The 18,202-nt window shown below is 39.2% G+C and overlaps 1 protein-coding gene across 1 annotated transcript in view; it reads right to left on the reverse strand.

Annotated features, from left to right (window-relative positions):
• Positions 1-18,202, reverse strand: part of Atp8a2 (ATPase phospholipid transporting 8A2) — a 412,827-nt gene that overhangs the window by 314,017 nt on the left and 80,608 nt on the right. Inside the window, exon 23 of the mRNA XM_048341628.1 lies at positions 11,084-11,148. Within this exon, the coding sequence (XP_048197585.1) occupies positions 11,084-11,148 (65 nt within the window). The remainder of the gene's footprint in view (positions 1-11,083; positions 11,149-18,202) is intronic.

The following is an 18,202-nucleotide window of genomic DNA, read 5'->3' on the forward strand; positions in this document are numbered from 1 at the left end:
TCAAGAGGTAGAGTGCTAGCCTTGAGAAAAAAGAAGCCAGGAACAGTGTTCAGGCCCTGAGTCTAAGCCCAGGACTGGCAAAAAAAAAAAAAAAAAAAAAAAGAATTTTGTTAAATAATTAGGGGTTTTTGTTTATTTTGTTTTGTTCTGCTCAACTCTTCAACTCATTTAGTACTCACAAACCATCCATTCCAAAGCCAGGCACTAGTAGCTCATGCCTGACATCCTAACTATTCAGGTGGCTAAGATCTGAGGATCACAATTTGAAGCCAATCCATGCAAGAAAATCTATGAGACATTTATATCCAATAAACTACCAAAAAAGCCAGAAGTGGAGCTCTGGCTCAAGGGATTGAGCACTAACCTTGAGCAAAAGAAACTCAGGGACAGTACCCAGCCCTGAGTTCAAGCCCACAGACTGGCAAGAAAAATTATTTAATCTCATCCATTCTCTATGAAGAGTACTGAAAAAATCAACATTGATTATCTCCCAGAGACTCAATGGAACTGAAAAATCTCAAGACTAACATTAATTTGATATAAAAATAATCATTCCCTAGGGGAAAAAAAATTATCTTGCTTTTGCAAATGCCACATGAATAAGAGAAAGACAACCCATTAAACAAAGGTATAAAAATTTTACATGGTCATTCAGCAAAAACTCTCCACATATTTATAGTCAGATCACTTTAAGGAAAAGAAACTATCTCACAGTTCAGTTTGGCATCACAGCTTTTGGATTTGGGGATCTGTTCAGCCGAATTTTCATTCCCACATGAATCTCTTCGAGAGATTTATCAATTGAATCTTGTCTTCTACTAAAACTCTAATTAAAGTGTACAGTAAGCTATTTACATGTCTGCACTAATTTCCTCTTCAATGTACACCAGACTTTAGCTTTCTTCTGCAAAATCATTTCCAATTATGTATTTAATCTCAATGTTATTGCTTCAATTATCCCTGTACCACCCTTGAGCTCAGATCCTGACTGGAGACTACAGCAGCAGCTACTCCATCCATCAAAGGCTTGTTATTATGTTCAATGGGAGCCACATGTACATGCTTTGCCACAATTTATACCTATGACCTAATTCAACCTATCAGATTGTGCAGATTTATTTTTAAAGGGACCAAGGGTGATTCCTGGACCTCATGATTCAGGCACTAAAATCAAATGTTTCAGAAGTGCAGAGTCCCTAACGTTTTGCTGGTGTGTATGTGTGTGTGTGTTGGTTCTGAGGCTTACACTCAGGGCCAGGATGTTGTAACTTAGCTTTATCACTCTTAGCTGGTATTTTCCCACTTGAGCCACAGCTCCACTTCCAGCTTTTAGCTAGTTTATTGGAGATAAAGAGTATCTCTTGGAAGAAGAGCTGTGCCTCAAGAGATAGAATGCTAGCCTTGAGCACAAAAGGTCAGGGACAGAACCAAGGCCCCCAAGTTTGCGCTTCATGTCAAGTACAAAAAAGGGGAGAAGGACATTTCTCAGACCTGTCTGCCCAAGCTGGCTTTGAACTTCAATCCTCGTCGTATCTCAGCCTCCTGAGTAGAGAGAATTACAGGCATGAGCCATTGGAAACCAGCTGTTACACAACTTTTTTTTTTCACACACACAAAATTCAGAGGGAATCTACAGATTCTGCTTCACAAGAGTTTCAGGCTGCTGCTCTCCAAACATTGCATCCCGAGTGACTTCAGCTCCTGCAGTTTCTAGCCAGCACAAGGGAAGAGGAAGGAAATCAATCCAGCAATTTCTTTCTCAATGAGAAACTCAGACATTGTAGTACACCTCACTTCCACTCACATTTCTCCACTGAGACCTTAGCCTCATAGCCACACTACCACAGGGACTGTACAAGGTGCTCTATGCCAGCAGTCAATAAAGACTACATGATTCCATGGTCATTCCTAAAAACTTACTTCATAAAACATTCTATTAAAGAATTAATGCTTCAAGCCAGGTGCTGGTGACTCACGTCTATAATCCCAGCTCTTCTGAGATCTGAGGAATGCAGTTCAAAGCCAGCCTGGGCAGGAAAATCCTTGAGACTCTCCTCTCCAATTAGCTACCAAAAAACTGGAAATGGAGTTGTGGCTCAAAGTGGTAGAGCACTAGCCAACCACTTCTACAGGAACTGTACCTGAGCCCTGAGTTCAAGCCCCAGGACTGGCATACATACAAAAAAAAAAATGCTTCACCCAGAACAAATATATCTTTCCTTCGATGGCTCACCCAAAATAACAGACTTTTGTATATTCTGTAAGTTAACATATTAGAAATAGCTACCCAAATACATAATAAATTTCATAATTTTTTCAATTACTTGTCCCTTAGAAAATCCTAGCAAGGTTTTCCATAGGTCTTCCATTCATATTCAATTCAGTTGTTGCTATGATGTGCTATCTGTCTTACTGCAGAAGGAAAAGAAAATGTTCTCCCTAATGGTTTGTCACTTAATTACTTTTTCTGTGTGTGGATTAATGGAAGAGTCTTGTGCAAGCTAGTTAATCACTGTACCACTGAGCTAAGATCCCCGCATCCTTTATCTTTTTTCTTTCTATTGGTAACACTGGGGTTTGGACTCAGGGCCTTGTGCTTGCTAGAGAGCCATTCAACCATCAAGGCACACCTTTAGCCCTTTTTGGGGGGGAGGGGCAGAGGGCACTGGTTATTTCTGAGATGGGATCTCACTTTTTTGTTCCTGGTTCCATGCCTGGACCACAATCCTCCTATTTTACACATCTTATAGTAGCTTGGATGACAGATTTGTGCTACTACACTCAAATTCTTTTTTTTAAGTTTTTTTTCAAATTTTTATTATCAAACTGATGTACAGAGAGGTTACAGTTTCATACGTTAGGCATTGGATACATTACTTGTACTGTTTGTTACCTCATCCCTCATACCCCCTCTCTCTCCTCCCCCTTTCCCTTTCCCCCCATGAGGTGTTCAGTTCACTTACACCAAACAGTTTTGCAAGTATTGTTTTTGTAGTTGTTTTTCTTTTTTTACCCTGTGTCTCTCAATTTTGGTATTCCCTTTCAATTTCCTAGTTCTAATACCAATATACATGGTTTCCAATATACTCAGATAAGATTACAGAGATAGTGTAGGTACAACCACAGGAAGGTGATACAAGAACATCATCATTAATAGAAGCTACAGATACACATGGGACGTTGAAAGTAGTTACAACTGTGATATAACAATCGTTTCCATAACATGGAGTTCATTTCACTTAGCATCATCTTATGTGATCATAAGGGTATAGCTATTGGGCTCTTGTGATCCTCTGCTATAACTTGCCTAAACCTGTACTAATTATTCCCAATAAGGGAGACCATAGAGTCCATGTTTCTTTGGATCTGGCTCACTTCACTTAGTATAATTTTTTCCAAGTCCTTCCATTTCCTTACAAATGGGGCAATGTCATTCTTTCTGATAGCAGCATAAAATTCCATTGTGTATATGTACCACATTTTCCTGATCCATTCGTCTACTGAGGGGCATCTGGGTTGGTTCCAGATTCTAGCTATGACAAATTGTGCTGTGATGAACATTGCTGTGCTGGTGGCTTTACTGTGATTTTGTTTGTGTTCTTTTGGATAGATACCCAAAAGTGGGGCTGCTGAGCCGTAGGGGAGTTCTATGCTTAGCCTTCTGAGCATCCTACCACTTGAGCCACAGCTCCACTTCAGGTGTTTACTTGGAGGTAAGAGTCTTATGGACTTTGTTGCCCAGGCAGGCTGGTTTGAAACTTCAATCCTCAGATATGAGTCTCCTGAGTAGCTAGGTTTACAAGCATGGGCCATCAGCACTCAGCTACAGTGAATGTTCTTATTCTCATATTCAGAATTCTTAGCTTATAAGGCCTCACTAATCTATATAATTTCATATTGTAATACAAGGTATCTGTACAAGTTATTTCAAAATACTATACATATGTAGGGCAAGTTTCATAGCTAATGGTAACAGCCTTTATGGGTAACTGTAAAATTTGTTTGTGTGTTCTGATTACTAATTTACCTCACTAAGTAGGTGAACTAGCACTCCTATGGAGCCAATGGCATCTAATCACAGCTGCTTACACTACTGCTGTTTCACTCAATTCACTGTTCAACAATTTTTTCAAGCCAACATCTGTGAGTCAGCTTAACCAGAACCAATCCAGTTTCTAAATCCATATAACCAAATGATGGCTGTATTTCAAAAAGGGCTAAAAACAAGGAACAGGCACAAGCCCCAGGGGAAACAAAAACAAAAACAAAACCCTTCTTATAGGTCTTCACATTTCCCCTTCTAATCCATGCCATGCCTGCCACAGCCATTTCTGCTCCAGTGAGGCAAAGATAAGGATTAATGTAGCAGTAGAATTCTTTGGGTGTTCCTAATAAGGTTAGTTTCTCATTACTAATTTTTACCTAAAAATATAAATTCGCATTTTTTCCAGCAACCTATATCATCTAGTCCTTCATTGGGGTATATTCCTCATCTTATTTCAAGACCACTGATCTCACCTATATGACAGAGCTTCAATATTATTTTATCAGAACCTGAAAAATCTCAAATTACAGAAATTAATTTTCACTCTAGTGGGCACTAGTGGCCTATGCCTGGAATCTTAGCTACTCAAGAAGCTGAGATATGAGGATCATAGTTCAAAGTCAGCCTGAGCAGGAAAGTCCCTAGATTCTTATCTCCAAGTAACCAGCAAAAAGCTGTAGGAGGGCTGTGGCTCAAGAGGTAGCCTTGATCAAAAAAGCTGAAGGACAGAGCCCAAGCCCTAAGATAAAGCCCCAGTACAAGGAAGGAAGGAAGGAAGGAAGGAAGGAAGGAAGGAAGGAAGGAAGGAAGGAAGGAAGGAAGGAAGGAAGGAAGGAAGGAAGGAAGGAAGGAAGGAAGGAAGGAAGGAAGGAAGGGAGGGAGGGAGGGAGGGAGGGAGGGAGGGAGGGAGGGAGGGAGGGAGGGAGGGAGGGAGGGAGGGAGGGAGGGAGGGAGGGAGACTTGCTGTAACATCTAGAGTTCTTGTTGAACATACCTATCAGTCAAGTGAAGATGATAAATGTCAGCTGCAGATCTTTGAAAAAAAGGTTCTCATTCTCATACTTATAGGAGAGATGAAATATGATAACTTAATTTAAACCCAATACTTCCAGTTTGGGAACCATTTCCCCTGTCACTTCTTGTTGAGTCCTATGGCTGTAAATATTCAAGTTAGGAATTCCACTAAACATTGACTAGCTATCCAATTCATTGCCTTAAGATGGTTGTTTTTTTTAACTGTAAAGGTGATGTACAGAGGGGTTACAGTTACGTAAGTCAGGTAATGAGTACATTGCTTTTTGAAAAGTGTCACCTCTTCCCTCATTAGACTTACTAAATAAAAATATAAAAACAATAAGTATACCTTTAACCAAAACAAAGAATGAAGGGGAGAAGATGGAAAAGAAGAATCTTCCTTGGTAGCTATTAGTCAGCAGTATAGAATCCAATCCATTTGAGTATCAAACAGCAAAGTGACCCTCTGCTCAGTGGCTCTTGAATACATTAAAGTTATTATACTCAAAGATGAAGCTCAAAACCAGTTAAAGGGAGGAGTAACAAGTTTGACAAGAAATGTACTTACTACCTTACATATATAACTGTAATCCCTCTGTACATCACCTTGACAGTATTAAAAAAAAAAAAAAGAGAGAGAGAGACCAGGTTTTAGTCACATCTGCCGCAAATAAACTTCTGACCCTTTGAAGCTTACTAAAAAAAAAAAAAAAAAAAAAGTTAAGGGAGAATATTTCCTAATAAATTTCACAAAGGAAACTCAGGTACACATGAGAAAACCTCAGTGTGGCATCAGACACTACTCATTGATCCAGGGAAGCAGAAAGCTCAGCCAAGGCTAGAAGCCTTACAGAGCTGAAGTCTATCTTACTGATCCAAAAAAACACCTTACAAAAAGAGAGAATAAGCAAGGCACCAGTAGATCATGCCTACAATCCTAGCTACTCAGGAGGCTTAGATCTGATAATCTTGGTTCAAAGCCAGCCTGGGTAGGAATGTGAGTGAGACTCCTACCAAAAAGCTGGAAGCAAACCTGTGGCTCAAGTGGTAGAGTGCTAACTAGCTTTGAGCAAAAGAAACTCAGGGACAGTGCCCAGGCCCTGAGTTCCAACACCAGGACTGGCACAAAAATAGGGCAAGGAAGAATAGAGGCTCATCTGTATTGGCCCTTAAAAAAAAGAGAGACCTTGCTATAATGTTGTGAATTCCTTCAAACTGGAAAATTAGGGAAGCCTCAAGGGCACAGACTCACCTAAGGGCCCGGGGAACCTTTAGCCCTGGACCTCCCTTTTTTTTTTTTTCTGCAGATATACTGCTGGGGCTTGGTTGATTTCTAACTTGCTCTTCACATTAGTGTACATTTGGTCCATATCTTATGAGTGTGACTTTAAATAGAAAATCTTATTATAGCTAAAAATATGGTCCTAAGCCTGTTCATTTGTTCACTCAAACATCCAATTGGCTGAGTTCCTAATGTGTAAAAGGCATTGTCTTGAAAGTAAAGTTGCCCAATTTAAGCAGACTTTCATTCACAGATCTTACATCTCATGAGATTATAGAGGGAGACAGATAAATGATAAAATATTTTTACAATAGCCAAAAAAATTAATTGAAAAACATGAGTACAGAATGAACATCTGTTTTCTCCAAAGATGATTTACAAATGACCAAAAAGTACTTTAAAAAGATACCAAGTGTTGTCACTAGTTATTTGGATAATGTAAATTGAAACCCACAATAAGATAATATTCTCATGCTCACTAGTAAAGGTAGCCGTTTTTAAAAAAAAAAAAAAAAAGGAGGGATAGACAACAGTTGCTCGGGCCTGTAATGCTAGCTACTCAAGGGACTGATATCTAAGGATGGCAGTTCAAAGCCAGCCCAGGAAGAAAAGTCCAAGAGATACCTATCTCCAATAAACTACGCAGAAAAAGCTGCAAGTGGAGTTGTGGCTCAAGAGGTAGAGCACTATCCTTGAGCAAAAATAAGCTCAAGGAAAGGAGGAAGAAGCAAATAGAAAGGAGGAGGAGGAGGAGGAAGAGGAGGAGGAGGAGGAGGAAGAGGAGGAGGAGGAGGAGAAGGAAGGAGGGGGAAGGGAGGAGGGGGAAGGGGAAGGAGGTAGCAAAATAAAGGCAAGTGTTGACAAAGGCAGAGAAGTTAGAACCTTTGTCAACACTTCTGGTAGAATTGTAAAATGTATTGGTACTGTGGAAAACAATATGTCTGTTCCTCAAAAAGTGAAATGTTGCTGGGTGCTGTTAGCTCATGCCTATATCCTAGCTACTCAGGAGGCTGAGGTCTGAAGATCATGGTTCAAAGCCATCCTGAACAGAAAAGTCTATGAGACTCTTATCGCCAATTAACCATCAAAAAGACGGAAGTGGAGCTGTGGCTCAAGTGGTAGAGCACTAGCTTAGAGCAAAAAAGCTCAGAGACAATATGCAGGCCCCCAAGTTCAAGCCCCAGGACTGACACAGAAAAAAAAATGGGGAATAGCAAGTTACCATATTATTCATCAACTTCACCTCTAGACATAACCCTTAAAGAATTGAGAGTAGGGTCCTGAGAAGCGACTTAACCACTCATGTTCACAGCAGTATTATTCACAAAAGCCTAGTCCCATCAATGGATAAATGGATCCATAAAACATACATCTACAAAACAATCCTACTCAGCCTTTAAAAAGGAAAGAAATCAGGCTGGGGTGTAGCTCAGTAATAGAGCACTTGCCTAGCAAGTTCAACACCCTGAGCTTGATCCCAATATCAAAAATGAAAAGACAAAAAAAGAATATCGAGGGGACAAAAGTTATCGTATGCCACACTATCAGGTCTTGTGGCCATCATGTTAAGTGAAATAAACCAGCCAGAGCAACCAGATACACTTTAGGAAACCAATAATATAAGGTAGTCAAGCAACACACAGTAGTCCAACTCATAAGAAAAAGAATGGTTTCTGGAGACTGAGAGGGATGGTGTGCTGTCATTTAATGGGTACAAAATTTTAGGCAATTAAAAAGGGCTCTAGCTTAGAGCAGTTGCCCCAGTTGGCTTCAAACTGTTATCCTCACATCCTAACCTCCTGAGGAGCCAGGATTATAGGTGTGAGCCACCAGCACCCGTGCTTAAACAACATATCTTGATTAAAGTCATCTTAAGTTTCCTGGTTCCATTTTCACATATGTACATTGATTATTATGATTGTATTCGCCCACCATTCCTCTCTCCATTCTTCCACTCTCTTTCTTCCCTTGGTCCTCACTCCCCTTAGACAAGAAATATTTTAGCTTCCTAGTAATCATTTTGTTCAATTGTTAATTGTTCAAAGAAATTACACTATGGAAACCCAACCCTGCCTATCTCATATTTTGGTCAGTTTGATAGAGTCTATTTGTATATAGCTCTCTCTATGTTTTCATGTTTGTATTTTAGATCTCACTTCTACATATAAGGGAAAGTATGTGCCCCTTTTCTCTCCTTTATTCAATATGATATTTTCCAAATCCATTAATTTCCCTGAAATGACACAGTTTCATTTTTCATGATGGATAAATAAAATTGTGTGTGTTTGTGCATACTCATGCACATGTGGGTGTGGGTGTGTGCCACATTTTCTTGGTCTATTCATTGGTTGTAGGTACTTGAGATATTTCTATAACCTGGCTATGGTGAATAGTGCTGCAATGAACATGAGTATGCAAATGGCATTATTGTATCCTGACTTACAACCTTTTGGATAAAAGCCCAAGGGTGGTACTGTTGGATCATAGGGAAGATCTCTTTTTCAATTTTTTAAAAGAAACTTCCATACTAATTTCCATAGTGGTTGCACTACTTTACATTCCTACCAACAATGAAGTAGGATTGCTTTTTCATTTGCTGTCTGTATTCTTGATGACATCTATTGTTATTTTGGTTTGCATTTTTTATGGCCATGTATGGCAAGCATTTCTTCATGTGTTTATTAGCCATTTGTACTTTTTCTGAGAAATACCCATTTAACTCCTTTGCTCATTTATTAATAGAGTTATTGATTCTTTAAGTAATTTGTTGAGCTCCTTCTGGTTATTTGAACCTTGTCAAATATATAGCTAGCAAAGGTCTTCTCTATAGGTTTCTACCCATGGAATGTTGAAAGGCCCTCAAAAACCCAGTTCTCAGAGTGGCATTACTGACAGGTAATAGAACCTTTGAGAGTTAGAACCTAATAGGAGGTCTTTGGGAACATTACCATGAAGAGATCTGGGGGTCCCTAGTCTCTTTCTCTTTCTTTATAATTAATTATTTCTTTGACCTTTGTTTGCTTGTTTTTGTCTCCTGACCTTGAAGTAAGTGCTTATTCATCGCTGTACACTCTTGCCATGAGGAGCTGCCTCTGTACAGGACCCAAATAATGGAACCAGCCAATCATAGAGTGGAATCTCTAAATTGTGGGCCAAAATAAGCCTTTTCTTTCTACATTGATTATCTCAGAGGTCTTGTATAGTGACAAAAGGTAGCACACAGACAACAATGCAAACAAGGATAACAGATACACTGAGGTGAATGAACCATGAAGCTCTCACATCAAGAGGAGCATCTTGCCAGAAGTGCCTTGGAAACACACAGAACTACAAACTCGGTTCCTGCCTCCTATTCATGGGGCTGATGAAAGGAAAAGAAAGCATGTTGGTCTTCACAGTAGATACCTCCCAGTTTGCACAAATAGAAACCTCTGTACTGTCTCTCCTCCTTTGAAAAGTGTAATAAACTCTCCCATCAACTTTTAGCACTAGAATTAAATAATCTGAATAGAATTGTGGCTGCAGGGAACTAATGGAAATTTGTTAGAAGTCTTTATTTTTGTTTGTTTTTTGTGCTGGTCCTGAGGCTTGGACTCAGGGCCTAGGTTCTATCCCTGAGCTTTTTCACTCAAGGCTAGCACTTTACCATTTGAGCCACAACTCTACTTCCAGCTTTTGGGCAGCTAATTGGAGCTAAGAGTTTCAAGAACTTTCCTGTCTGAGCTGGTTTTGAACCACAATCTTAAGCTCTCAGCTATCTTCAAATCTCCTGAGGAGGTAAGATTATAGATTCAAAGTCCAGGCTGGCTTTGAACCATAATCTTCAGATCTCCTGAGTTGCTAGTATTACAGGTGTGAGCCACTGGACCTTGTCCTGTTAAAAGTCTTAACAAATGAAATCTCATATTTAGCTTATATTTTCATATTAAACAACTTCACAGACCATTAGCTACCCTTGAATCCACTCCCAGCCCAGTATCTTGAGTGGCTTTATGCTAAGACAGAATAGACAATTGTCTATAAAGTACTTAGAGAACCATGTTGTTCAGCTTTCAGTGAACCAGTGGTATCTGACATTGGGAAGTAAAGTGTATACATATCCTATTACTACATAATATAACTTATTTGATTAGCACCAGTACTGGGACTTGAACTCAGTGTCTGGATACTGTCCCTTAGCTTTTTAGCTCAAAGCTGGTGCTCAACCACTTGAGACACAGCTCCACTTCTGGCTTTTTAGTGGCTAATTGCATATAAGAGTCTCATGGACTTTCCTGGCTCGTCTGGCTTCAAACAGCAATCCTCAGATCTCAGCCTCCTAAGTAGCTATTAGGCATAAACCGCTAGCACCCAGCTATATGACTACATAAATTTAAATAGCTCCATACACTTGAGCATTTAGCTTTATGTTGAGGTTTCTACTAGACAAAAAACACCCTAATAACCTATACTGAAGTCTACCACTGCTTACATGTCATAACTGTCATAACTGGTTCCATTATTTCAGGTAAATATTTTACATGCAACAATTTAAACCAAACCAAATTGAAATCATCCCATTTCGGATGCACAATTCTAAGTGAACAAGACAATATTCTCAACCTACAATATTTTTACACTTTATGGATAAAGTCTTATAACAACTAAACAGTTTTATAATTGCTTTTCACAAATAAAAACAAACTGTCAGTCATGGTAGAAACAAGCAAAGTATTTAATACAACTTTTGAAAAACTACTTACATCCAAAGAATCCTCCTTCAGTAGGATAAGAGCCATATTCTGTGATACCAATCGGCAGGAATATCCTAAATGGAGATGGGACAACACATGAATTCCTAAGTTTTCGATAGCTAATTACATTCAACCTCCCTTCTTCGGTCTGCCTATTTCCATTCATACTGAGGAACAGGGCAAAAGTAAAGGAAATGTGAGCCTAAGGTGATTTTGATTTATGCTGGCAGTGTAAGTAGACCTGGTTGAGAAAGACTTTATAAGTAAAGGCTAAAACAAATACTTGTCAATTTTCTGTGGATTTTTCTTTAGCCTTGCTATCCCTATGTAGCATTAAAATGAGCCTTAGATTATCTAAAATAACAATAAACACTTTAAGAAGACAAAGGGAAATGAGTAGTGCTCTTAACCAGCATAAACATGCCTATTGCAATAGCCAGATCTTCCATTTCCTTTATAAAAAGTGGGTAATTCACCCTTGCCTGTAATTCTAGCTACTCAGAAGGCTGAAATCTGAGGATCAAGATTCAAAGCTAGCCAGGGTGGGAAAGTCTTTGAGATTCTAATCTCCAATTACTGAGGAAAGAGCTGGAAATGGAGCTATGGCTTAAATAGTAGTTGCACCAGCCTTGAGAAAAAATACTAAGGGATAGTACTACCCAGGCCCTGAGTTCAACCTCCTGATTAGTATGAACAATTTCAATTGCATTTTTTTTTTTTTTGGCCAGTCCTGGGCCTTGGACTCAGGGCCTAAGCACTGTCCCTGGCTTCTTCCCTCTCAAGGCTAGCACTCTGCCACTTGAGCCACAGCGCCGCTTCTGGCCGTTTTCTGTATATGTGGTGCTGGGGAATCAAACCTAGGGCCTCGTGTATCCGAGGCAGGCACTCTTGCCACTAGGCTATATCCCCAGCCCTCAATTGCATTTTTAATCAAAGGAAAGAGAAATAGTTTCTTCTCCACCTTGAAGGGCAACACATTTTCTGGAAAGCTTTTTCCTATCCAAGGACCTCTCACTGGCTTGTCCTCTCTGAAATCCATAGGTTCAGTGGAGGAGAAGACAACTCAGCAACCCAAGATCCTCAAATCACCCCATATCCTTTCAGTGCCCTGGAGAAGAGTTGGCATTAATAGGTACCTTTTACCTGTCTCATCTCTACTTCTCTCATTGAGAAAGGACAAGGAATAAATTGTTCTGCCTTGGAAATGGGCCTCTGCTACTTGTATTTTTTCAGCAATTCAAGATAATATATTGACAATTAAATAATACAAAACAAGTTATTCAGTGTGTAAAATTGCAATCTTTAAATAATGTATATACAATCTCAGAGAAGGGCCTAATCCAACACTCTTCCTAAAGCCAGGAGGAATAGCCTGGGTATTCATCATGGATCATCCACAAAAGCCATTCTTGGTGATGCTAGATTGAACTAAAAAAAATTTTTTAAGAAGACAGGAATTTCACTAAGGGACAAAAATGGCTCTGTATTTGTATGTCTTTTCCTACCCAGAAGTTTCTACTTTCAGCCTTAGGAAAACCCAACCATAGGCACAAAACATAGTTAACAGAAATTAAGACTGAAAGAAATTAAGATCAAGGAGAATCTTTGTGTGCCAGTTGCCTGTACCTCATGCCTGTAATCCTAGCTACTCAGAAGGCTGAGATCTGAGAATCATGGTTTGAAGCCAGTCTGGACAGGAATGTCCTTGAGACTCTTATCTCTAATTAACCAGCAAAAACAAGTCAGAAGTGGAGCTGTGGCTCAAGGAGTAGATTGCCAGCCTGGAATGAAAGAGCCAAGGGAGAGTATGAGGGCATGAATTCAAGTCCTGCTACCAACCCAAAATAAAAAAACTTCATTGGGCTCTGGGAGGGAAGGGAATGTGGAATAACTAGTGCTTTTATTTATTTTGCAATGTACAGTCTATTTTTCATTCATGATTGTCTCTTGGAAGAAATACTTTGTAAAGCACCTCAGAAGACAAACTTTAAAGCAAAAAAAAACAAAACAAAAGTAACTTTTTAAAAATGCAGTTATTATCTTTAAAGCCATATCAAAAGAGATGGTGTACAAGCTGTTTAACAATCATTATGTCATGGAAATGAGATCATTTCTTTCATAAAACCATGAGGGTTTAAAAAAAAAAAACTAAAGCAACTGAATAATACCACATGGCAAATGTCTGTTAAATACCTCCTAAAAAGGAGGGAGGAAAAATGAAACAATTATGTATATATTCTCAAGTCAATTTTAACAATAGTGGTGGACGGAAAAGAAACAATGCTCCAATTCTTTGGTTCTATTAACATTTTGCAAATGCATTCTTCCTTCCCACATATTGTTTGATGAGGTCCAAAACAGAGACTCACACTTCACTTTCACTGACAAAAGAGATTGCCTCCATGTTTGGCTTAACCCTTCATCCTCAGAGACTGCCAGCAACTTCATACAATGTAGAGGATTACTGTAACTAGTGTAAAAACATTTGCCGGTAGTATTTTATTTGAACAACAGCTGCAGAAGCAAACTCTCAATTTTTATGTCCCAGCTTTCTGCTTTATTTTAGCTTTTGCAATTTAGGCAAAATGCCATTTGACAAGTGAAGTTATACTACAATATTATGGAAAAATCCTAAGTATTTATTTGTGGTTCACAGGAGAGTAGGGAGACAAAAAAATAAAACTACTGATACTTGGGTGAACTTATATACTCATAGTAAAGGCTCCTGAGAAGAAACAGCTTTGTTTGCTTGTATATATTTTTTAATTTGGAAAATGAAGTGAGATTTTTTTTCTTAGAAAATTATCATACAGAACATTTGCTCTATACTGACCACAGAAGTTTAACCAAGTCAACTGTGCTTTAACTAATGTAGTAAATTATATTATACCAATCCAAGTTTGGTGCATTTGATTTCTAATGTTTTTGGATACCATGAGATCAACGCTTGGCAAAGAGCCAGGTAGAGAAAGTCAAACCATACTTATAAATTGAAGGCTAGATCTTTAATCTCACAATTTAACAAGATGGCCATAAAATGACTGGGAGAAATACCTCTGAGATTTCACTTTTTACTACAGCTGAAATTAACAGCATACAAGAAATTTTTTTCATCTTTCTACTATCTGAGCGTAATCAACATTCAAAGAAATCAAAGTATTACAGAGCCTATGGTGCTCAGAGCAGGACTTGATTTGTTAACTTATTTATTTTTTGGCTGGTACTAGGGCTTGAACTCAGGGTTTACTCCTCTTGCTTAGCTTTTTCACTCAAAGCTGGCAGTCTACCACTTGGGCCACACTTCCATTTCTAGCAATTTGCTGATTAATTAGAGATAAGAGTCTCACAGACTTTCTTGCTGGGGCAGCTTCTAACCTCGATCCTTCGACTTCAGCTTCCTGATTAGCTAGGATTAAAGGCATAGGTCACCAGTGTATAGTACTTTGAAAAAAAAAAATCTTGAAGGCTCAAATTTTCAAGCTATCTCACCTGTGAAGCCTTCCCTGGGCTTTTGCAACATGTTTTTCCTTCTGCAAAGTAGGTATCATGTGGTATGGCTAAGTGCTCAGATTTAAAGCCATCCCTGGGGAGGAGGGAGGGGGGTATGAGGGACAAGGTAACAAACAGTACAAGAAATATATCCAATGCCTAAAGTATGAAACTGTAACCTCTCTGTACATCAGTTTGATAATAAAAATTTGAAGAAAAAAAAGATTTATCTTAAAAAAATAAATAAATAAAGCCATCCCTACACCCAAGTGGCCCAGACTGAGTTACTCCATATCTCTGTTTAGTTTGATCCATAGGATGTATATTTCTACAGGATCTGTGGTGATCTCCTTGGGATGCACTCATGGTGCTGTGAAAGTGGTTTGCATAATATCTGACATGTAATTTATAATATTTACTACTCACTAATACAAATGTGTGTTTAACCTCTATACTACAATTCATATGATCTTCTCAGCTTCATTTCTGTAATGTGTCTTATAATGAATTCATTCTAGCTACTGATAGTCAAGAAGTGCCGGTGGCCCATGCCTGTAGCATAGCTACTCAGGAAGCTAAGATATGAGGATCATGGTTTGATGCTAGCTCAAGCAAGAAAGTCCATGAGACTGTTATCTCTAATTAACTACCCAAAAAGTCAGAAGTGGAGTTGAAACTCAAGTAGTAGAGGGCCAGCCTTTAGTAAAAAAGCAAAGAAACAGCTCTCCAGCTCTGATTTTGAGTTCAAGTCCCAGCCAGGCACAGAAATTAAATTAAATTAAATTAAATAATAAAACAGAATGCTTGTAATTCTAGCTACTTAAAAGGCTTAGGTCGGGCTGGGGATATAGCCTAGTGGCAAGAGTGCCTGCCTCGGATACACGAGGCCCTGGGTTCGATTCCCCAGCACCACATATACAGAAAACGGCCAGAAGCGGCGCTGTGGCTCAAGTGGCAGAGTGCCAGCCTTGAGCGGGAAGAAGCCAGGGACGGTGCTAGGGCCCTGAGTCCAAGGCCCAGGACTGGCCAAAAAAAAAAAAAAATAAAAGGCTTAGGTCCAGAGACTGACCATTTGAAGGCAGCTCAGGCAGAAAAGTTCAGGAGACTCCATCTCCAATTAACCAGCTCAAAGTCAACCAGTAAAAGTGGAAGAATACCACCTGAGTCATAAGCAAGCCCAGTGATAGTGCAAGATCCTAACTTTAAGCTCCAGCATCAGCCAAAAAGAAAAAGTATCAATTGATGGATAATAAAAGTTAAGAATATTGAGAAACTCAGAATCCCAGCTCAGAAATAGTCTTTAGATGAAAACTAATGACTTTAAGGTGGAATGAACATTGGGATTCCTATTCTCACTCATTCCACATTCATTAGAACAAAGAAAAGAGACTCTGAAACTCCACATCTATCTACAACTATTTAATGGATGTCTTATCCAGTGCTAATAAGGAAATGACAACTACATGATTCACAGACACCACATCTGAAATTTCACTTTAGACTAGGTCATGCCAAATTTTTAAGCTAAAAATGAAAACTGCCGACTCCTCAAAATACAGCAAGTTAGTACAAACTGAAACCCAGCACTGCAGGCTCCTGGCAACAAGCCAGTTTCAAACTAGTAAATTACACCAACGAGACAATTCGTGTATCTGCACAAAGTTCACTGGTTATAAGGCACACAATTATCCTGGAACTTAGGAACTTAATTTGCCTAAATATTTTTATTTCCTAGACCATAAAGAAAAGTTTCATTTTAAAAATAAATTCTCCAACCTGACTTACAACATTGTAACCCTTTGTGCAACTACTTAATAAATAAGTTCTTCAGCTACAGTATACATGAGGGTCTGGGTTCAACTGAAAAAAAGTAATTCTTTTCGCTTTCAAGCTGGGTGCCAGTGGCTCACGCCTGTAATTCTAGCTACTCAGGAGGCTGAGGTCTCGAGGATCATGGTTGAAGCCATACTGAGCTTCAAAGAGTCCCTGAGGACTTTTATCTCCAATTAACTACTAAAAAGCTGCAAGTGGAAGCTAGAGTTCCAGCCTTGAGCGAAAATGTTAAGGGGCAGTGCCCACACTCTGAGTCTAAAGGTAGAATAAAGAATGATTCAGTCACAGTTCTTTCAAATAACACCAGTACCTAGCAGCTAAAAACATGTTCAGTAACATCAAGAAGTGCTTTTGATGTGGCTAACCACAGCTAACAAGTGAGCAAATTTCCAGATAAATGTAAGACCTTGGCAAAGTCATCTTGAGAATACTCAGCAAGAAAGATTAATTAAGAAATACTTGGTGAAGGGCCAGGTGTGGTGACACATGCCAGTAATCCCTATTACTTGGGAGATAGGAACAGGAAGGTCACAGTCCAAGGCCAGACTGGGCAAAAGCCTGGAGCTTAATTTGAAAAATAAAACTAGTGAAGAGCTAGGAGAACGTGACTCAAGTGGTAGAAGCACTTTTCCTAGAAAGCATAAGGCCTTAAGTTCAACCCCAGTACTGCCGGAAAGAAAGAAGAAAGAAAGAAAGAAAGAAAGAAAGAAAGAAGAAAGAAAGAAAGAAGAAGAAAGAAAGAAAGAAAGAAAGAGGAAGGGAGGAGAAAGGGAGGGGAACAAATGAAGAGGAAACAAAGAAATTCTAATGAATGTAACCGCTGCTGGTGCCAAAACTATCTTACTATGCCTTCTCAGGAAAATGTACACAATAAACTCTTTTTTAAAGATAACATAGAATTCAAAAGTTGACAACTTAGATTTTTTATTGCTTTCTTCAAAAAAATCTTACTTATAGATAGCAAGACTCTCATATCAAGACCCAATATACTGGTTGTGGTAATGTGCACCTGCATTCCAGCTATGTGTAAAGTGTAAATAGGAGGATTACAGTCCAGGCCAGCTGGGGTTAAAAACTCTAGAGCCCATGCAAGAAAATAATAATAATAACTAAAGCAAAAATGACTTGGAGTGTGACTCAAGTGGTTGAGTACTTGCCTAGTGACTGCAGTTCTGTTCAGAGTAGTTTCTTAGAATGCTATCAACTTAATCAAATGATATCTCTTTCTTTTAAATGTGCTCTGTTGAATCAATTCTGTCTCTCCAATGACCATTGCCTTCTAGAAGAATTAAATTTCTTTCCTTCCTTCTTTCCTTCCTTCCTTCCTTTTTGTTGGTCATGGGGTTTTAACTCTGGGCCTGGGTGCTGACCCTGAGCTCTTCAGCTCAAATGCTAGCACTCTACCACTTGAGCCACAGCATCACCTGCCGGGATGGCTTTGAACTGAAATCCTCAGATCTTAGCCACCTGCGTACCCAAGATTACAGGCACAAGCACCTGCTGGGTGAATTTAATTTCAGAGAGAGAGGGAAGGAAGGAAGGAAGGAAGGAAGGAAGGAAGGAAGGAAGGAAGGAAGGAAGGAAGGAAGGAAGGAAGGAAGGAAGGAAGGAAGGAAGGAAGGAAAAGGTGCTGGTGCCTCATGCCTGTAATCCTGGCTACTCAGGAAGCTGAGATCTGAGGATCATGGTTCAAACCCAGTCTAGGAAAGAAAGTCTATGAGACTCTTAGCTCCAATTAAACACCAAATGTTGGAAATGGAGCTGTAGCTCAAGTAGTAGCCATCCTTGAATGAAGATTCATTCAAG

This window comes from Perognathus longimembris, chromosome 3 (assembly GCF_023159225.1).
Source record: "Perognathus longimembris pacificus isolate PPM17 chromosome 3, ASM2315922v1, whole genome shotgun sequence".
Classification (NCBI taxonomy): Eukaryota; Metazoa; Chordata; class Mammalia; order Rodentia; family Heteromyidae; genus Perognathus; species Perognathus longimembris.